The sequence below is a fragment of the Panthera tigris genome, chromosome E1, assembly GCF_018350195.1.
Source record: "Panthera tigris isolate Pti1 chromosome E1, P.tigris_Pti1_mat1.1, whole genome shotgun sequence".
Classification (NCBI taxonomy): Eukaryota; Metazoa; Chordata; class Mammalia; order Carnivora; family Felidae; genus Panthera; species Panthera tigris.
Window position 1 is genome coordinate 27,125,789 of NC_056673.1, and position 23,483 is coordinate 27,149,271.

Here is a 23,483-nt window from a genome sequence, read left to right on the forward strand (position 1 = left end):
GCTGAGTGGTAGCTCCCACTACTCCCAGTTTTCTAGAGCTATTCCAGGTTTCTGGGTTGTTGGGGTTTTTTGGCAGCTGGTAAATATCTGCAGACGCCATCTCACCAAGCTTTGTGCTGAAGAAGATGTATACTGGGCAGAGGTGGCAAGTGAAGCAACAGTTCCCACCACCTCTCATTTCAAGCTTCTGCTCTATAGAGAGGATCCTGGTGGGGCAGCCAGTGAATAGTAGATTCCCAATCTACTCCCAGCTCCTGCTCCACAGCACAGAGGTTCTTCCCAGGAGAGGATGGAGATAAGCACTGTTAAAAACCAGCAATAATTTGTCCCTGCCAAGGTGGAGGGGTAACTTTATCTGGACTAGACTTTGGAGCAATTTATGCCCCAAGAACACTGTCAAAAACAGAGCAATCAGCAAGCAATCAGTGGAGACTAATAGCTTAATCTGTTACCATTTGAGGCAGACTAACAAAAAAATTAGGCAGATAGGCCAAATCTTAACAGAAAAATCAGAGAACCTACTAAACCCATAGTTGTCCTGATATTCTAAAAGACTATGTAGATGCCCAAGGTTTTACCTTCTGAGAAGCAAAAGGAAAGGCAACATCTGCACCTCTGGTCTATGGCTGAACACAGGAGAAACTCATTAACTCTCTGAACTATGAAAACAGTCTCCAGACCACACAACACAGATCCAAAAGTAAAGGGTAAAAACATCACTAGCTTAAGTCTTAAATACAACCTCCAACCAACTAGTAGCTGAGTAGCTGACTCTCAATAGCAGCGAGGGCTGGCAGAAGAATCAGCAAAATATACATCAAGAGAGAGTATGCAAACCAAAGAACAGAGAAAAAAAGAATGATGAAAGATGAGCAGTCTCAGAGAAATGATGTATAATGGACTGTCAGAAGGAAAGAAGAGAAAGAGGCAGAAAAAAAGTTAATGAAATGATGGTAGAAAAATTCCAAAATCTGATGAAAAACATTAATCTACACACTGAGGAACAGTAACGAACTCCAAGTAGGATAAAAGAAAAAAGATCCATCAACACATAATAGCCAAAATACTGAGAATAGCTGAAGAAAAATGACTTATTATACACAAGAGAAAGCCAATAAAATTAACAAAGGACTTCTCATTAGAAGTGATAGATGCTGGAAGACTGTGGGTTGATATATTCATAGTGTTGAAAGAAACTGTCAACTAAGAATCCTACATCCAGTAAAACAATCTTTCAAAATGAAGGCAAAATAAAAACATTCCCAGATAGCAAAACCTGAAAGAATACATTGTGGTAATACCTGACTTACTGGAAATAATAAAGGAAGGTAATCAGACTGAAAGGAAGTGACATTAGACAATAATTTGAATGACACTGAAAAAGAGCATTGATTAAGTATGTAGGTATGTAAAAAAGAGAATATAATTATTTCTTCTATCATATCCCCTTATGTGATTTAAAAAGAAATTGCATGAAACATTATCTATAAAATTGTGTTGTTTGGGGGCGCCTGGCTAGTTCCATCGGTTAAGCACCAGACTTTTAGTTTCAGTGCAGGTCAGAATCTCACGATTTCATATGTTTGAGCCCTGTGTAAATAAACTTAAAAAAAATTGTGTTGTTGGGCCTATAACATAGAAATATATTTGATAATAACAACTCATGTATATGTATTATCTATTTTTTAAATTTATCTATTTTGAGAGAGAGAGTGTATGTGCAGGGAGTAGGGGCAGAGATAGAGGGCTCTGTGCTGCCAGCATGGAGCCCAATGTAGGGCTCGAACCCACAAACTGCAAGATCATGACCCAAGTGAAAACCAAGAGCTGGATGCTCAACTGACTGAGCCACCCAGGCGCCCCTATTTTTGAAAAAAGAGGCGTAGGTCAGTATTTATGGGGAAAAAACCTCAATCCTGTGTCTGACATAACAATAGAAAAGGTCACTGCTTTATAGCTACATTTTCATTCTGTGGAATTTAGAAACACTGATAAATCTCTGAGATACCTTAGTACTTTCAGGGTCATTCATGTTTCATATCCATTTACATGACCAACATCAAGCGCTTCACAAAGGCAAGACTTAATCAAAAATATAGTACCAAATCAAAGCACAGACTCTAAGACATATTCTTATTGGTTATAATCTCTGAATAGTCTAAAGAGTTAGATTTATGTCCACAGATATCTAAGACCGAGTATTAGGATCACAAAGGGAAGTCTCTCATTTCCTTGAGTGCCTACAAATATAATTCACTTTCAAATAATGTTTTGCTAAAGTGTAGGTCCCAAATAAAGGCCTTTGAGATACCAAAAACGAACTTAAGGACTTGATTAAAAACAAAACAAAACAAAAAACCACACACACACATAGTTAAAATTTAAGACCTGAAAAACCTAAAAAGCTAAGAACTTGAGTCAACAATCTTCTGAGACAGAAGATTAGAAATAAAAATTTTAAAACCAATACCTGGACTTCTACATCCAGTTCTGGAATAGACTTAATTTTTCATCCTTTCTTGTTTATGTATATTACAAACCCCAAATACAGTATTACAATATTTCCTTTAAAATTTCCTATGTTTTAATATATATGACAACAATTGCACACACCATGGAGGAGTAAATGGAACTAAATTGTTGCAAGGTTTCCTATATTTCACACGAAGCAATATTCATTGAGTAAATTGTGATTAAAGATGTATATTATAATCCCCACAAGAAAGACATGTTAAGCAGAAGAATAAAGAGTTCAACATAATCCCTATCAAAATTCTAGCACGCTTTTCTTGAAAAAGCTGATACATTGATTCTAAAGTTTATACAGAAATACAAGGAATATAGAATAACCACAGTGGTATCAAAAAAGAAACACAGTGTCGAAAGACTTGTAATACCTGATTTCAAAATGTATCATAAAGCTATGTAGTCAATACAAGGTGGCACTGACATAAGGACAGACAAATCAATGGAATAAAATAAAGTCCAGAAATAGGCTCATATATATACAGTCCATAGATTTTCCACAAAGGTGCCAACGCAGTTCAATGGGGGAAAGAAATCTTCTCAGTAAACGTGCTAGAGTAAGTGGATATTCACAGAGAAAAAAAGTAACCTAGACCTCTACCTCATGCCATATATAAAACTTAATTTCAGATGGATTACTGTACTAAAGTTAAAAGCTAAAAACTGTAAAGCTTTTCCAGTTTTTTTCCAGATCTCTTAGCATTCAGAAAGCAATAACTACAAAAATATAGTAATTGATATATTAAACTTTAACAAAATTCAAAAGCTCCCTCATCAAAACATACTGTTCAGAAAGCAAACAGAAAACCCACCGAGTGGGAAAAACTATGTGCAATTCATACATACCAAATAACTTGTATCCAGAGTAAGTTAAAAACTCTCAGATTCCAAAAATAATTTTTAAATTTATTTATTTATTTTGAGGAGATAGGGAGCACAGAAGAACCAGCGAGAGAGGGAGAGAGAAAGCATCCCAAGCAGACTCCACACCATCAGCAGAGCCCAATGGTGAACTCACAAACTGTGATATCATGACCCGAGCTGAAGTCAGATGCTTAACCGACTGAGCCACCCAGGCGATCCCAAAATCTTTTTATAAATTACAACATGGATAAAAGATGTTAACAGATAATTCACAGAGGAAGACAGATAAATGGCCAACAATCATGATTAAGTGCTCAAAAATATTAGTTACCAAGAAAATGCAAATTAAACCATAAGGATCACCAATACATAATAGAATGTAAAAAATAAAGTGGCAATATCAAACACTGAGGAAGACATGTGGTGCAAATTGCACTATCATTGCTGATGGAATTTTAAAATGGTATAGCCATTTTGGGAAAAGGGTTGGCAATTTTGTTTGTTTTTGTTTCCATGGAGCAAACCTAGAGCTTGAATTCACAACCCTGAGATCAGGACCTGAACTGAGATTAAGAGTCGGATTCCTAGGGGCACCTGGGTGGCTCAGTCTGTTAAACATCGAACTTCGACTTAGGTCATGATCTCATGGTTCATGAGTTTGAGCCCCGCATCAGGCTCTGTGCTGACAGCTCAGAGCCCAGAGCCTGCTTCAGATTCTGTGTCTCCCCCTCTCTCTGCTCCTCCCCTACTCGCACTATGTCCCTATCTCAAAAATAAATAAACATTTAAAAAAAAAAAAAGAGAGAGACACTTAAACCAACTGAGCCACCCAGGTGCCCCAGCAATTTCTTTTTTCTTTTTTTATAATTTTTTTAAATGTTTTATTTATTTTTGAGAGAAAGAGAAAGAGAGAACAAGCGTGCAGGGGAGGAACAGAGAGAGAGGGAAACACAGAACCCAAAGCAGGCTCCAGGCTCCGAGCTGTCAGCACAGAGCCGGATGCAGGGCTCAAACCCACAAACTGTGAGATCATGACCTGAGCCAAAGTCGGATGCTTAATCAACTGAGCCACCCAGGTGCCACTCCAGTAATTCTTAAAGTTAAACACACACCTACTCAATAATGCAGCAATTTGTTCCTAGGTAGTTACCTAAGAGAAATAAAAATATACATCTACAAAAGACCTGCAGAGGAATGTTCAAAACAGTTCTATTTATAAACAGCACCAAATAAGAAACAATTCAAATGTCTATCAATAGGGTAATAGATAAAAACTAATTGTAATATGTTCATACAGTGGAATTACTACTCAATAAAAAGAACAAAGCACTGATTAAATACATGGATGAATCTCACATGCATGATGCTGACCAAAAGAAGCCAAACACAGAAAAGTACATATTGTATAATTCTATTTATACAAAGTTTTACAAAAGCCAAATCTAAAAAAAAAAAAAAAAAAAAAGATAGAGGAATGACTCACTGAGGGAAGGTAGGGTAGCATCTGACTGGGAAGGGGCATTGAGGAAGTTTTCTGGAGTGATACAACTGTTCCATATCTTGACAGGGGTGTGGGTTATATGGTATGTGCACTTTGAAAAATTAATTGAATTATACACGTAAGATTTATGTTTCACTACATATAAACTTTACCTTAAAAAAAAACCCAAAAACTGTAGGGGCACCTGGGTAGCTTAGTCGGTTAAGCATCTGACTCTTGGTTTCAATTCAGGTCATGATCTCACAACTCGAGAGTTCGAGCCCCACTGCAGAGCCTGCTTGGGATTCTCTGTCTCCCTCTCTCTCTGTCCCTGCCCCACTCATGCTGTCTCTCTCTCTCTCTCTCTCTCTCTCAAAATAAACAAACATTAAAAAAAAACAACACAAAAACTGTAAACAAAGAATGGTATACCTAAGGAATTTTAAAACTACTTTTGTATATTCTAGGGAAAATGGACAATTTGAATATGGACTCTGGACTAGATAATAGTATTATATCACTGTTAAATTTCCTATTTTTGATAAATGTTCTATGGTTAAATAAGAGATTGCCTTTATTCTTAGTAAACATATACATATATATAAATATTTTGTGGTAAGAGAGAGCAATGTTCCCAAATGATTCAAACAAGAAAGAAAGAAAATGCATATATGTATATCAAGAGAGAAAGAGAAAAAGAATAATAAAGCAAATGCAGCAAAATGTTAAAAACTGCTAAAACTAGGTAAAAGGTATAAAGGAATTCCTCTACTATTCTTTCAACATCTCTGTAAATTTGAAATTGTATTACAATAAAAAAGGTAATAAAAAAGAGCTAACACGAGACTGGTATTATCTATTTAAATATTCCAATGAGGAAAACCAATTCCTTTTTCTGGCCTTAGACTAGATCACCCTAATCTAATCTAATTCCCCAGTTTCACAAATGAAAAATGAAGTCCAGAAAAACTAGGCCAATAGATAATTAGACTGCAGTGGAGTCAAGTTAGAACTCTGATCTCTTGACTCCTACTTCAATACTCCTGCAATAGTTTTTAGGAGTATTTTTAGCTTTGAAAAATAGCCAAACTTATTTATTTATTTACTTATTTTTTAAGTTTGTTATTAAAGGATAGTTGACATACAATGTTATATTAGGTTCAGGGGTACAATATAGCGATTCGACAATTTTATATAATACTCAATGTAAGTGTAGTTACTACAAAACATTATTAGAGTATTATTGACTATTTTCCCTATGCTGTACTTTTCATCTCCATGACTTATTTATTTGGTAACTACAAGTTCATTTCTCTTAGTTCCCTTTACTAATTTCACCCATCCACCAACCCACAACCCAACCTTATTTATTACATATGGTATTTACCAGAAAAAAACTACTGTAGCTAGTGGTATTACTAGAACCAAAATTCTGACACTTAAGACTACAATCTACTTGGGAGAGGCAGCACACTGATTAAACCAGAGTATTTTTATAGAAAAATATATCCTCCATTACAATCTTGGCAATAACAAACCAATCTGGACCAAACGCTCACAGTCTATAAAGGGATAACACCAGGATGATAGTACACACTATTGTTAGTCTAGGCTGTAGGCAAGATATACTGTCTACTCAGAAATTCCTTTGAGGGGCGCCTAGGTGGGTCAGTTGGTTAAATGTCTGACTTCGGCTCAGGTCATGAACTCATGGCTCATGGGTTCGAGCCCCACATCTGACTCTGTGCTGACAGCTCAGAGCTGAAGTCTGCTTCAGATTCTGGGTCTCTCTCTCTCTCTCTCTCTCTCTCTCTCTCTCTGCCCCTCCCCAGCTCACGCTCTCTCAAAAATAAACATTAAAAAAAAAATTGGTGGTGCCTGGGTGGCTCAGTCAGTTGAGCGTCCGACTTCGGCTCAGGTCATGATCTCTCGTGGTTTGTGGGTTCGAACCCCGCGTCGGGCTCAGAGCCCGGAGCCTGCTTCGGATTCTGTGTCTCCCCCTCTCTCTGCCCCTGCCATGCTCATGCTCTGTCTCTGTCTCTTAATAATAAATAAACGTTTAAATTTGAAAATAAATTGTGATTTCCCCCCATTAGAAGAAAGTAAAGCTGACATGGGATGAAGTAAGTTGTGTCCCACACCAAGAAAGGAAATAAGCAGAAGTTTAAAGGCATGGAAACTTCAAAACAATTCTCTTACAGTACAAGGGCTGAACTTCGATTTCTTTTGTTTCTAGGGGGAAAAAAAGTTAATGTATTACTAATGTACTATAACAGGGCAAAGGTCCACCATACTATCTTTCTTTACCAGTGAAAGGACTCTCAGCCAAGAACATTATAACTCTCTATTTCAAACAACTAAGTTAAAGGATAACAAAATGTAAAATTCGTTTATCCTCAGTTTCATGTCTCATAGAGCTAAATATATGGTAATAAAAACCGCCCAGTGAATTATTGGAGAATATAAATAAATGGAGAGATACTTCATGTACATGGATAAGCAGGCTCAATACTGTCAAGATGTCGGTTCTTTCCAACCTGATGTATAGATTCAACATAATTCCAAATAAAGTCCCAGCAACTTATGTTATGGATATCAACAAACTGGCTGTAAAGTTTATGTAGGAAGGGAAAAGACCCAGTGTTGAAGGGGAGGAGCAAAGGCCAAGAACTGACCCTATCCAACTTTAAGAGTTACTATAAAGCTCTAATAATCAAGACAGTGTGGTATTGACAGAATAGAAAAAGAGATGAATGGAACAGAATACGGGGCCCAGAAATATACCCACACAAGTACAGTTAAATGATCTTTGACGAGGGGGAAAAGCTTTTCAATGGAAAAAGGATAGCCTTTTGAAAAATGGGGCTGGAACAAATGGATATCCAATTCCTAGAAGATAACATAGGAGGAAATCTAAAGGACATTGAGTATAGTGATGACTTTTCAAATGTAACGGCAAAGGCATGACCCATGAAAGAAGTAAATGAAAACTGGACTTCATTAAAATTAAAAGCTTCTGCTCTGTGAAAGACCATGTCAAAAGAATGAGAGGAAAAACCACAGAATGGGAGAAAATAGTTGCAAAAGATATACCTGATAAAGGACTGTTTTCCAAAATATACCAAGAACTCTTAAAACTCAACAATAAGAAAATAAACAACCTGATTTAAAAAGACCTGAGGGGGTTGGTGGCGCTTGGGTGGCTCAGTTGGTTAAGCGTCCCACTTTGGCTCAGGTCAAATTACTGAGCCAAAGTGAATTACTTAAAAATAAAATTTAAAAATCTAAATGGATACCTCACCAAAAAGATACAAATGGCAAATAAGCATATAAAAAGATGGTTAGCATCATATGTCATCAGGGATCTCCAAGTTAAAATAACAAGATACAGGGGCGCCTGGGTAGCTCAGTCGGTTGAGCGTCTGGCTTCAGCTCAGGTCATGATCTCAGTTTGTGAGTTCGAGCCCCGCATCGGGCTCTGTGCTGACAGCTCAGAGCCTGGAGCCTGTTTCAGATTCTGTGTCTCCCTCTCTCTCTGCTCCTCCCCTGCTCATGCTCTGTCTCTCTCTCTCTCAAAAATAAATAAACATTAAAAAAAATTTTTTTTTTAATTTAAAAAAATTAAAAAAATAACAAGATATCACTACACACCTATTAGAATGGCCAAAATCCAAAACACTGACAACACCATATGCTGGTGAGGATGTGAAGAAAGAGCAATTCTCAGACTCATGGCTGGTCAGAATACAAAACGGTACAGACACTTTGGAAGAGAGTTTAGCAGTTTCTTACAGATATAAACATATTATTATACTATAACTCAGCAGTGAATTGAAATCCAATGTCAACACAAAAACCTGCGCATGGACATTTACAGCAGCTTTGTTCATAACTGCCAAAACTTAAAAGCCACCAAGATGTCCTTCAACACGTGAAAAGATAAATTCCATAAAATGGAACATTGTTCAGCAACAAAGAAATGAGCTATTATGCCACAAAAAGACAAGGAACCTTAAATGCACATTGCTAAGCTACAGAAGACAGTCTGAAAAGGCTTCGTACTGTATGATTCCAACTACCTGGCATTCTGGAAAAGGCAAAACTATGGAGATGTAAAAAGATCAGTGATTGCGAGAGTTTGGGGTAAGGTATGTAGGGATGAACAGGTGGAACACGAGAGATATTTAGGGCAGTAAAATCAGTTAGTATATTATTGTAATGGTGGAAATGTGTCATTACAGATTTGTCAAAACTCAAAGAATATACAATACAGTGATCCTTTTAGTTAATGATAATGTATCAATACTGGTTCATCAATAACAAATGTACCACACTAATGAAAGATGTTAATAATGAGGAAAATGTCTCTACTTACCCTTAATTTTTCTGTAAACCTAAAACTGGTCTAAAAAATAAAGCCTATTAATTTTTTAAAAACTCACCAATAAACTTCTTACCAGGTCTAATGAAGACATTTTCCACAGACAACATTGCTGCTATTGGAAGTAGTAGATCTTCACAATCTAGAGAAGCAGCCTTGATTACTGCACATGTCAGATGTGGAGGGAGAGGAAATTCCACCATAGACAAACCCAATCTGGTCACATGGCCACTCCTTAATAGAAAGAAAAGGTTCTTAAGTCTTTCTACCTTGGGAGAGTACAAATGAAATGTTCATCATTCAGAATAAATCAGATATAATTTATATTACCTTAAATCAACTCCAGAAATTCAATTCAATACAAGAAATATGATACACTGGTCATTGATAAAAGAAACATAAAGATGATAAATTCCCTGCTTTGGAAGGCCAATACATCCAAAAAACTAAACAATGAGACAGAATAAAGTAGTATGGTAAAAGACCATACAAATCGGTACAGAGGCATAGAGGATGATGTCCTTAAAGAAATGAGAGAATGATAATTACCAAAAATTTCCCCATTACACAATCATGAGAACAAGGACTCTGGCTCTGTTATTATTTTGATATACCCAGATTAATGCCTGGCACTGAAATGACACTCAAAAATTACCTGTTAAATAATACTAAATATAAACATAATTTTATCATAAAATTTTTATTCATTTGTTTATTTAAGTAGGCTTCACACCCTGCATACAGCCCAGCAAGGGACTTGAACTCACAACCCTGAGATCAAGACCTGAGCTGAGATCAAGAATCAGATGCTTAACCGACTGAACCACCCAGAGACCTTTATCATATAATTTTTAAATTCAGAATTGTGGCAAAGAAAAACTGAGGGAAAATTCTAATTTCAGGTAAAACAATCCATTCAATTCAAACAAATCATTTTCTGCTGATAAAAGAAACTATTAGGAACCCTATTTTAAAAGGAGATTGCAGTGCCTGGCTGGCTCAGTCAATAGAGCGTATGACTCTTAATCATGGGGTTGTTTGAGCTCCATATGTGGCACAGAGTTTACTTAAAATAAAAATTAAAAATTAAGATAAAATAAAATAAAATAAAATAAAATAAAACAGAAAGAGATTAACATCTGCTGTGGTTTAATTTTTGTTGTTGTTGTTGTTTTACCTGTCAATAGCATCACACTGGTAAAGTTGTTTAAGAGCTTCCAAAATAAGCCTCTCATTAGGTGGATCCAAATAGGGAAACCTGTGTGTTTAAATGAGATATGAAATAAGATTCCATTCCCTGACCATGATTAAGATTTCATACACACTCGAAAATTTCTTTATAAGGTTTTACTTCTCCTATTTTTCAAGCTCTCTTTCTTTTTCCTAAGCATTCTATGATCATAACCAGATTCAGCAGAGGAAATTATTTTTTCTGAATCACACTCTTCCTTTAAATTCAAGAAACACTTCTTTTTGATTCCCCCTTAGCTGGAACACTCACCATTCTTCTCTGTTTATCTTAACCCTGCCCCATTCTTCATAGTCAATGTCAAATCTACCCTGTTCTTTAGCCCACAATTTTTATTACAGTTTTATAAACCAGTGGAGAAAATTAATTGAAAGTGGCCAAACATTACAAGTTGTTTAAGAGCACTTGAACATGTTTTTTAATAAAATGGTAAATATATTTGATTAATTTTACTATATTTGCCGTGTGTATATTCTTATTTTCTCCTGAACTATCTGAAAACAAGTTGCAAATACAATGCCAATTCACTCCCAAAATACTTCAGCATGCATCCTCTGAAAATAAAAGACAATCTCTTACATAACCACAATACCATTAATGAACATAAGACAATCACATTCACAAGGGTGGCATATAACCAAACATGAATATATGTATTACATATATACATTTGTTTGTTTTAATTAGAACAATAATTGCTTAATGCTATCTGCACTAGATTACTTTTTCCACTATAAGTCTTGAGATGGTAAATCATCTACTCCAATTTCTCACCTTGAAAAAGGTCCAACAAAGGACAAAAGGTCCAATACCTTACACAAAAGTCCATTCCAGGATTCACAGCTCTATTTAAAAACAAATAAACAAAAATCTTGTAGACTGTTCTACAGTCAGTTTTCCTACAACTTGTACCAACAAGTCCTGGCATCTTCTAGAGCAAGAGTCGGCAAACACTTTCTGTAAAAGGCCAGATAGTAAATATTTTAGGTTCTGCAGGCCATATGGTCTCTGTCACAATTATTCAATTCTGCTATTGTAGTGAAAGCAGCCATACATGAATGAACAGACATGGCTGTGTTCCAATAAAACTATCTTTACAAAAACAGCCAGTGAGCCTGGACCATAGTTTTCGACCCCTGTCCTAGAGCAGTACCAAACCAGTCATCTGTTTCTTCTTAGAAGAGCCCTTTCAGATTTGTAAAAACTACCATTATTTTTCTCCCTTGATTATACCAATTACCAATTCTGTCAAGCACTCCTTGTATTATTTGCTTTCCAAGAGACCCACTATACCTAATTACTATCTTTTAGAAACACTCTAGTTTGTCAAACTCCTCATAAAATGTGGTAATATCCAAAACTGAACTCCAAAGGTAGAGCGACCAACACAGAACAGGAATGCTATAATTCCAGTCATTTGAACTTTGCAGTCTATTAACATAACCAAAGTCTACGCCAGCAGAAATTTTTTCTTGTTTTCTAAACAGAATTAATAATTGCAAGCTCATATTGAGTTGTGGTGATCTGATCATTTTAGATCTTTTCCACATGAATTTCCTTAATGTACAACCAAAACACAGGATATAAGATGTAACCTTTCAGACTTTTGCCTTGTTGATTTGACCTGTGAGATCATTCTAAACCTTCCAGTTTTAATCATTGATTAGATATCAAGACATTTTCCAGAAATCTGATAATCATGACTTCAATATCTTTACTTAATACTGGCATTTAAAATGCTTATGAAGAAAGAGCAAAATTCAGTTTACCATCAGCACATCCTCCATCTAGGATATACTACACAATTAATCAATACTTTCTGAATTTGGCTCTTTGGCAACTACTCTATTCAGCAGTCCTATCACCTTATTCACAAAGATGTCAAATGTAATCTTATTAAATACTGTGTAGAAAACAAGAGACATTAGGTTATCATTCAATAAATACTTATAGTGCACCCATTATGTGGACAGTCCTGTATTCAAACTGAAAAGGAAATGGTTTATTATGACATATTCTTTGTGAACCATTTTGATTCATACTGATTACTATAAATCACCATTAAATTCTCTAAAAACATTTTCTAATAAAAATATGCTAGAATTTGCTAAGACCAATTTCAAGCACACTGGGCAGTTGTTTACAGATTCTGCCCTTTTCCTAAATGAAAAAATCAAGACATTTGTATTTCTCACAATTTTCTGGCAACCTGTTCTGTATAATTTCTCATAGATAACCCAAAACCTACAAGTTATTTTAGTGCCATGGAAATAATTCCTAAAGCCTCAAGACACTCATTTATAGTCATTAGGTTTTATCTCATTTCTTAATCCATCTTGGTCATCAATTCCTTTTTATTTAGACTTGCGTTCATCTTTCATGTTTTAAAAACATTCTTGATAATGGAGAAAAAAGAAGCAATAGATGAAAAGCTCCATTTTCTTTCTGTCATCTATGAGTACTATAACATCTATCCCAAATACTGGTTCTATTTCTATACACATTAAAAAGAGAGAGGAGAGGGGTGCCCGGCTGGCTCAGTCAGTGTAGCATGTGACTCTTGATCTCAGGGTTGTGAGTTAAACCCCAGGTTAGGTGTAGAGATTACTTAAAAACAAAATCTTTTTTTTTAAAAAAGGGAGAGAGGAAAGAGAATTTTTTTTTTTTTTGTCTCTTGCATTTTGGGGACTTTTAGTACATTCTAGTCTTAAAACTTAAGATGGAAAAATAACTCAGTGCAGAAGTTATTAGGTAATTATTATTCTTATTTTTCTAACATACATTTATTCTTGATTACATGCCACTCTTGATATTATTCCTATCTTTCTAATACATATTTATTCTTGATTGTATGCTGTTTTGTGATTACATATTATTCACAAAAATAATACTATGAATACTGTTTTTAAATTGGGCTCATCTGAAAGCTTTCTGTTTGCCATATGGAACTCTTTAGATGATTCTTCTTTCTCACTGGTATCATTCATGATTACAGTTAGAATTTCATATACTATATACTTTCCTCTTTGTAATTATCTACATTCTCATTTAGAACATCTCTAGTCTTAACACTATCCAAAAAAAATTTTAATTGGTTTTCCAAGAGTATAGAACACATATTTGGATATATCTAGTAATTACTTCCCTTCTTACGAACTTACAGAATGCATGGTCATCTCCCAGGGTTCCCGACACTTTCACATTCATAGACAAATAAAACTAAAATTAAGAGCAAGACAGTACTTTCCTTCATTATTTCCTCTATCACATATAATATGAAATTTCAAGCCCCTACAATATTTCATCCTATACCAATTGATTATATAGTTTTAACATTTGAGTAATTTAACAGTTGTTCTGTTTGCTTCATGTGTCTGAATCTTGCTTCCTTAATATAACTTAAGTTTGGTGAAAGCAAAATACTACTACCGAGTATTATTCTGTCTCTCACAATACTTGGTACAATGCTAGTCATACAAAAGATGCTATGAGAAAACCACTTTCTGATTGGAATAAGGGTCATTATATACCTTTCATTACAGATAAACAGTGGTCACTAAATGATCCAAATAAACTTCAGTGTGAAGCACCCCATTAAGCCAAGGTTAAAATATGAGCAAGGGATCAAATCACAGGAAAGCAATGCAAAGAAGCTTTTTTTAAAAATTTTTTTTAATGTTTATTTATTTTTGAGAGAGACAAAGACAGAATGAGAGTGGGTTGGGGGAGAGAGAGAGGGAGGCACAGAATCTGAAGTAGGCTCCAGGCTCCAAGCTGTCAACACAAAGCCTAACGCAGGGCTTGAACTCACAAGCTGTGAGATCATGACCTGAGCAAAGTCGGACGCTCAACCGACTGAGCCACCCAGGCGCCCCAAAGAAGCCTTTTATTTGGGCTTAGGTAAACTGTGAAAAGCTGTGATATAGGAATCAAATACTTCAAAAGAATTCTGGCTCCACCCTAACAAATTTTTCTTTTTTCAAATTGTCTACATACCTTATAACATCGTGTATGGCAAGGCACTTTAAGGTCAGAACTACAGATGTCAAACTAGTTCTCTTGATCTCAGGGATCACATGGTCAGGCATACACTGGTTCCAAAAATCTTTACTATAGATCCGAAAGCATTTTCCTGAGGAAGTCCTGCCAGCTCGACCACTTCGCTGTAACGCCTCACTCCTTTAAAAGGAAAAAACAAAACAAAACACAAAAGTCCCCAAAACATACTGCAGGTTTCCTAAGTAGTTAACGTCATACCCCCAAGCCAGCTAGAAATGATCTAATAAACTGTTCTCTGAATAAAAAAGCTTTGGAGACTTACTTTGAAATTGGAACCACCTCCAGGATATCCAACCCTAATCTGGGATTGTGATTTAACTGCTTCACAAAGCCACCATCTACCACATATCTAAGAGGAATGAAAAACAGTTATGTTTTTAGAAAATAAGGAAAGACTTGTTGCATTTTGGTCACTTTGTATTCTCCTTTTCTACCAAACTAACAACTACATAATGACTTTTATGTTAAACGTAAAACTTGAAAGTCAAGAAACTGCAACCCTGTACATCACTAATGGGAATGTAAAGTGGTTAAGCCAATGTGAAAAACAGTTTAAAGTTTCCTCTAAAGGTTTAAAAGAATTACCACATTATCGAGAAACTGCATTCTTAAGCGTATACCCAAAAGAACTGAAACAAGTACTCAACCAATGTTCATAGACATATTTTCATAGAAGCACTATTCGTAAAAGCCCAAAGGCAGAAATAACCTAAATGTCCACTAGCCATTAAGGGATAAATGGATGAACAAATTATGGTATATACATGTAATGGAACATTATTCAGCCATAAAAATGAATGAAGTGCTGATACATGCTACAATGTGAATGAACCTCTCAAAAGCATATGAGTGAAAGCAAGACATATTGTATGACTCCTTATGGATAAAATATCCAGAATAGGATTTCATAAAAATAGAAAATACACTGGTGGTTGCCAAAGGCTAGAATGGAGGAGGGCGTGGGGAGTAATTTGCTTAAAGGGCACAGGGTTTTATTTGGGGGTAATAAAAATGTTTTAGAAGAGAAAGAATTAGTATTAGTTGTAGTACAACATCGTAGAAGTACTAAATACTAACTATTCACTTTTAACTGTTAATTTTATATTATGTGAATTTCTCCTCTAAAAAACAAACCTGAAAGTCACCTCTAGACCAACAATACCATTTAAGTCAATTAAACAGAGAACAAGTCGAGTAAAAAACTAAGTTAGGAGTAATAGCAGGTTTACCATTCACTAATGGAACATTCCAAAACACACTATGTAATGACTTTTGCCATTGCTGGAAACAGAAAATTGCAGAGGTTAACTTACTTCAGACAACTGCTCTCTTAAGCCCTTAGTGAAATCGTTATTTTTAAAGTAAAGAAGAAAAGCAAAGAAAATTAAACTGCCTCTCAGATCTGATCATTTTACCCAAAAGAAATATATACAATCTTTGAGATTCACATCCAACCTTCCTATGGCAAGCAGGACATAAAATATTAGTCAAGGACGTAAAATATACTGGATTAAAGATAAATATCCAAAAGGGCTGTGGGTTAACAGTCTAAAAGAACTTCACATTAACCATCAGTCTAGATTTAAATTTTCCAAGTGTTTCTCCACTAAATTTACTCAAAAATTTGATGTATTATTGATTACATAAAAAAATAAGAGACTCGCAGGGCACCTGGGTGGCTCAGTTGGTTACCAGCATCCAACTTCGGCTCAGGTCATGATCTTGCGGTTCAGGGGTTCAAGCCCCACGCTGGGCTCTGTGCTGACAGCTCAGAGCCTGGAGCCTGTTTCAGATTCTGTGTCTCCCTCTCTCTCTGCCCCTCCCCTGTTCATGCTCGCTCTCTCTCTCTCTCTCTCTCTCTCTCTCTCTCTCAAAAATAAAAATAAAAAACATTTTAAAAAAAGATAAGAGACTTGCATTGTAGTTCATTTCACTAAAAGGTGAAAAGTGAGAAACAGTACCTTCAGATAAACACTTGGATATACAACACTTACTCCACCAAGTGAAAGTGTCAGATGAGAAAAGAATATCAGATCATCTTAGGTATAGGCTGATAATGAGCAGAGATAAATAAAAATAGCTTTGGTTTTCTATCTAATGAATAATGAAACCTGTGAAACATTACGTATAATCTTAAATTTTGGAAGAGAAAGCTACAAATTGCCAAATAAAAGTAGTTAAAAAGTATACTAAAAGTATACTGTGTATCTCCTACTCTATTTTCTAACCATGGCAATCAATAATTACAAAAAAGTGATAGGTGATTACAAGTATGTGAGAAGGAAATTAGTGTATGACACAGAGGAGGAAACACAAAATTAAGTGGCTTCCTTAGCTTTAAAAGAAACCTTAGGGGCACCTGGGTGGCCCAGTCAGTTGGGCACCCAAATTTGGCTCAGGTCATGATCTCGTGGTTCATGAGTTCCAGCCCCACATTGGGCTCTGCTGACAGCTCAGAGCCTGGAGCCTCCTTCAGATTCTGTGTCTCCCTCTCTCTCTGCCCCTCCCCTGCTCGCACTCTATCTCTCAAAGATGAATAAAGATTAAAAAAAAATTTTTTTTAAAGAAACCTTAAAAGTTGTACCTGATTCCATCTATTGTCAAAGATGTTGCAGAAATATTGGTGGATATGACACATTTTCTAATTCCAGGTGGAGGTGGCAAAAATATTCTCCTCTGCTGATCTAAAATACACATAAAGAGAAAATGTAAATTTACAACATGCATTTGTCAAACTCCACTTTTGAGAAACTTACTTCTTTTCATTAAAAGTTACGTTTCCTTCACTTCTTTAATTATCTTGAATTCAAAATAGCAAAACTTATCTTTGCCTCCTCACCTCTTGCTGCTAAGATTTCTAGATCCATTAAATCACAGATTATTATTGCTAAAATAAACTCTACAGCAGGGTCCTTTTATGTAGGTCATAGTTCCCTTTGAGAATATTTTAAAAACTGTGGCCCTCTTCTCCATTAAAAGACACATATATACACACATACAAAAATTTCAAATAATTTCAGCGTGTTCAGGGATTCTCTGAAGCCCATCCATGGATGACACATTAAGGACCTCTCTCTGCCTTAAAGACTGATTAGCTAGGTGGTTTTTACTTTTTAGGGAGTCTTTCTGATTACTCATGGCTACCTCTCTAAGCAAGTAACACCACACTCCTTCCCCTTAGCCATACATTCTAAAGGATGAACCCAAGCAGTAACGCTTGTAGTATTGTACCTTGTTCCTCCAGCCATAGTTTATGGCACCAAAGATAAACATCTCCCCCCAAGCTGGGGCAATCTGAATCTCCTGGAATTTGGAATAAGGTCCAAAAGATGCCAATTTGATTAGGCTACTCTCTGGCAAAGATGAAAAATAAACTTGTGAACCATAGAGAACTGGTTAATATACATGGAAGAAAGTCTAAAAGGAGAAAAGAATGAATTAGCCATGAGAGCTGACAAGAGAGTACTTCTGGGCTCCTGGCACTTCCCAGGCCTTAAAAGGACTGGGTGTAAAATAAGTAGCAGACAGATTTGGCCAGACTTGCTCTCTTGCAAGGTTAAGCACAAAATAAGACAAGAGAGTTAAGTATGTTTGCAAGGGAATGATTATAGTATGGGTGAAAGAAGATAAGTGACAGTTGATAAAGGACAGGTGTCAAAGCATTCTGAAACCTGTTGAATTAGAAACAGTGGAGTGTCTGGCAAAAATATAGGAAGTAGTCATCAGAAAGATGTTTAAAACTGAGATCAGAAATGATGGTAATGATAAAGTCTAGGATAGAAGCTTCTGAATGGGTGGCTGAGGTAGGGTAAAGAAAAAGATCACTTAAACTATAGAGATCAAGGAACTCCGAAGCAAGGAATCTGAGTGGATCACTGTATTTCAGTAATTTCCAAAAATTAGGAGTGATTATGCCATTGAGTACACAAGTCAATCCACTGGGGTATGAAAAGAAATTATTAGCATTTCTATCTATAGTTTCTATAACATCTTTTTAAACTGTTATATGTATTTACTATTGTACATTATATATTAGAACAATAAGTACATATACATACACCTTAAGAAAAAAAAATTAAACACCTGGCTGTATTAGTTTTACATGAGATATGCCCATATGTGTTTAGAAAAGTCACCTTTTCTACCTGAGCAATCTCAAATTGTTTTCCTTTCAGTAGCCAAGAAAATCTTAACAAAACCTGCTTTGAAATAATAAAGTACAAAACCTGTTCTCAAATAAAATCTTTCAAAGATCCATGTATTCCCAGTATATGTAACAGACCAAAGCTAAACTACTATGATAAGGGAGAAAAGGAGTGCACACACACAAAAAAAGGAGTGGCACAGATGAACACTTTTAAAATCATGGAACTAGGCCAGCCATTTCATTTTACAGATGAGAAAACTAAATCCAGAGAGGTCAAGTGACTTGCCAAGATTTACATACAAACAAATTTGAAACAAGTAATGTTGCTTTTCTTCCACATTATTCAGAATTTAATTTCACAAGTAAAAAAAGTGCTAGAAAGGCAGCTTATAAATCTGTGGGGAAGTTTTGAGGTGAATACAAAAATAATTCCAAAAAGATCTACTTCTTTTAGATTTATAGTTTTTTGGTAAAAAACTTAAGTGTTAAGAATAATTTTTTAGGTATTAGATTTAGGTAGCTCATTTCTTCCAGATGGTTCAAACGAGTTGTATACTACTTTGTAGTTCAAGTTATATGTTTATACGTTATTTATGGTCTATTTATTCTGCTACAATGTAGCTCCATGAAAGCAAGGACTTTCTTTTGTTCAAGACATATATCCCCACTACATAGAACAATGTCTGGACCATAGAAAGTGCTCAAAAAAGTCCAATAAACTGATAAATTAAAAATGCATTATATAAATAATAAATTAAGATCCTTCTACCTTTAAAATTCCTCACTACCCTAAAAATTTACATAAGTGTTTACATTTTTTTACATGTTTATTTATTTTTGGGAGAAAGAGAGACAAAGCACGAGTAGGGGAGGGGGAGAGAGAGGGAGACACAGAATCTGAAGCAGGCTCCAGGTTCTGGGCTGTCAGCACAGAGCCTGACGCGGGGCTCAAACTCACGGACCGCGAGATCATGACCTGAGCCAAAGTGGATGCTTAACTGCCTGAGCCATCCAGGTGCCCCAAAACTTTACATAAATTAAAAACATCCTTTCTGAACATATTTATCTCTAATCAAATCTGTTTTTCAATCAACCCATTTCTAAAAATATCTAATTTTTAAGTGTTCAGTTCAAGCAAAATTTCAGTTTCATTTACCATTTTGTTCACTATAATCAATTAAAAAGTCTTGAAACTGCTGTTTTGACAAGACTCACATTTATTTCATTTACATTTCATCCACTTTATTTTCTTTAATTTTTATTAAGCTTATGTATTTATTTTGAGAGAGCGTGTGTGTGTGCGTGGAACTGGGGGAGGGATACAGAGAGAGAGGGAGGGAGGGAGAGAGAGAAATCCCAAGCAGGGTCTGCACTGTCAGTGCAGAGCCCCATGCAGGGCTCCATCTCACAAACTGTTGAGATCATGACCTGAGCCAAAGTCGGACGCTCAACCGAGCCCCCCAGGTACGCCTAACCCACACACTTTAATACCATATTCCACAAGGATAAACACATACTAAGTTTTTTTTAAGTTTACTTTTTTTAGTAATCTCTACACCCAATGTGAGGTTTGAACTCATGACCCCAAGATCAAAAGTCACATCCCCTTCCGACTAAGCCAGCCAGACACCCCAACACATACCACTTTTATGTTGGTTTATAAAGATTTGGAAAAAAGTTAAATACATATATCTTAAAGCACATTCTCACTCTTCAGGAAGGAAAGGGGAAATGGAATACTTTCATTAGGATGTAATAAAGTACTAGGATGTTATTAAGGGGGGAGGGGGGCACTGGCAAAGAGGCAAAAAAGATACTCCAAAGTCTACCAAGAAATGAAGATACCGAGAGATCACTCAATACTCATAATGGAGTAACACTCCTAGAATATGTGCATATGACATATTATATGTCAAGGCCAACTGAAACTTCCTCATAGAATTTCTTGTCCCAACTTCCCCCAAAAAGATTCCAAACCAGAACTATTTCTGAGAGTGAGACAGAGAGAGAAGGAGAGAAAGAGAAGGAAAAGAACATAACCTAAAGTAATAAACATAAACCATCAATCAATGGGGGAAAAGATGATGATTCTGGAGAAGAAAGAGGCATAGCACTGCTCAGTTCTAACTCTACCCCTCCCCCAAGAAGTCATTTTTGGGTGAGTCAGAAATATTGAGAATTCTCACTAACAGCTGAAAATCAAACTCTCGACACCAAAAAAAGGCCTGAGATAATCAGTAAATGCAACTGAAAAAGTAACTAGGAGGAAGTTAAAAAATATGGATGACAGGCAATCCAACATAAGAGTAATTGACATCCCTGAAATACAGAAACCAATAGATAGATAAAAATTATACTCACAGATACAACACTATAGAGTCTCCATGAAATAAAGGTTTGAATTTGCAGATTGAAACAACACATCATAAAAGTTCAACTTGTTTATGGTTGGTCGTCATTACATGGGTACATACGTTTGTCAAAATTCATTGAACTGTCTATTTAAAACCAGCATAGTTTATTCTATGTAAATTATACCTTAATAAAGTTGATTTTTTTAAGAAAGCACATCAAATTCCAGGAAATTTTAATATAAAACACAAAAATATCCTAATTAAAACCACTGAACTTTAAAAATAAAGAGAAATTTCCAGGCAATCAGACAGAAAAAGCAAATGACTTACAAGGAAGGGAAAAAAAATCAGGCTTGGCCTCAGACTTCTCTGCAGCAACATTCAATGTCAGAAGACAATTGGACAACGTCTACCAAGTTCTAAGGAAAAGAAAGTGTGACCCAAGAACATAAAACCCAGCCATGATGTAGTTCAAGTATAAAGGCAAAAGCCGGACATTCTCAAACATAAAAAAATAACAACAAAAAATAACACGTAAGAGCCCTTTTATCTATTAACAAAAAAAAGTTAAAAAAATCCAGGCAATCTAAAATTAACCAAAAGTAACTTGAGAATAGAAAAACCAGGGGCATCTAGGTGGCTCAGTCGGTTAAGCATCTGACTTTGGCTCAGGTCATGATCTTGTGGTTCGTGAGTGCAAGCCCCATGTTGGGCTCCTCGCTGCCACCTCAGAGCCTGGAGTCTGCTTTGGAGTCTGTGTCTCCCACTGTCTCTGCCCCTCCCCCCGCCTCTCTCTCTCAAAAGTAGATAAATGTTAAAAAAAATGTGAGTGAAAGGTGAAAGGATTTCCATAGTGCAAGGATTGATGATAAATATTGATACATCTAAACAGTGTAAAAATAACTAACAATCAGAAGGGAAGGATACAGAAGAATAAAAGTACTTAAGTTGTTATCTTTCAAATCAGACAATCAACAGGTAAGATCTAAAACGAAGATATTAACTTCAGCTTCTTAATACTTTTCGTCTTTCTAAACTTTAAAGCAATCTTTTATAAAATATTCTCATGTGGCAAAGATTTACTCAAAGTTTAACAATTCCTTCATGTAAATTCAAGTAAAATTAAATACTTTTTTAAAAAGCAACTAAGAGTATAAGTATTTCTATCAACCTGCCTATATATTTACTTATCCTTCTGTATGGACACACACACATACACACACAGATCTAAATTTTTTCCTAATGTTAAAGATGTTTATTTTTGTATGGACAAACTTGAGATGATTTCTTTACTTTCACCTTTGTAATTTTGTACACTGCTTGAATTCTTTATAATGAAAATCGTATCATTTTTCCTTAATTGACTAATATTTCTTAAGTGAATATTGGAGCAAAAATGCTGAGACATTAAGAGTGTGTTAATTCTGCATAGTGGGAAATAGATTGTTTTTGCACTTTTCTATATTTTAAAAATTTCTACAAAGGGCTGAAGAGAAAAACAAAAGAAAACACATAATATAATGCCATTTTTTGTTAGAAAAAACTAAACAATAAAAATATATTTAAATATATAAAGAAAAAGTTCATATACCTCAAAATATTAATAGTGATTATTACTTAATCATGTTGGTGAGATCTAATCTTAATTACTTTTCTTACTTTTCTGATTCTATTTTACAACTATGCACTCTTTACAAGACAAAAGAAAAATTTTCACACTGAGCATGAAGCCTGCTTAAGATTCTGTTTCCCTCTGTCCCTCTCCATTCGTGCTCTTTCTCTCTCTAAAAAAAAGAAGAGAAAATATTGCACACTAATCCAAGGCAAATCTCCTTTCCTTTTCTTCATGTATTCTGGAAACATGTACTCATTTTTTCAGTCCCTACTGAATAGATAACCAGTTATGAAATGCAGTTTTACCCTGTGACCTCAGGAACATCACTTAGTCTCTATCTGTAAAATAAAGAAGTCTGATTATGCAAAAAATAAATACATGGGTATATTTGCATTTTTCTAGAGAAAGAAACCATGGCTTTGTCTTTTAAAAAGAATCTGAGACTCCATCCTCAAAAAAGGTTAAGAACACTGAATTAGATAACTGTCAAATTCCATGCAAATATTTGTCACTTATGAAATAACAGGTATATTTCAGTATACCTGAAAAACTGCAAAACTTTGAACAGGTGTTGCAAGAGGGAAGTCAGAAGAGCAAAAAGGTTTGAGGGAAACAAGAATAAGGTTCTAGACATAGCTAGCATTTGATGTAAAACATCAACAGAATGTCTAGCAGAAAATGAAAACTCTGGAACTCAATTTAACAAACATCTGATCAGGACTTTTTCAACATATAATACTCAAGTAGTTCATAATCTCATAAAGGAGATGAGGCGACTATAACACAAGGTAAGATGTGTGAAGTGCCA

The 23,483-nt window shown here is 35.5% G+C and overlaps 1 protein-coding gene across 2 annotated transcripts in view; it reads right to left on the reverse strand.

Moving 5' to 3' along the window:
- Positions 1–23,483, reverse strand: part of DHX40 (DEAH-box helicase 40) — a 46,605-nt gene that overhangs the window by 12,982 nt on the left and 10,140 nt on the right. For both annotated transcript variants that reach the window (XM_042967600.1, XM_007086738.3), the window contains 5 exons: positions 17,144–17,243; positions 14,822–14,908; positions 14,497–14,679; positions 10,429–10,509; positions 9,328–9,485 (listed from right to left, as the gene is read on the reverse strand). In XM_042967600.1, the coding sequence (XP_042823534.1) occupies positions 9,328–9,485; positions 10,429–10,509; positions 14,497–14,679; positions 14,822–14,908; positions 17,144–17,243 (609 nt within the window). The remainder of the gene's footprint in view (positions 1–9,327; positions 9,486–10,428; positions 10,510–14,496; positions 14,680–14,821; positions 14,909–17,143; positions 17,244–23,483) is intronic.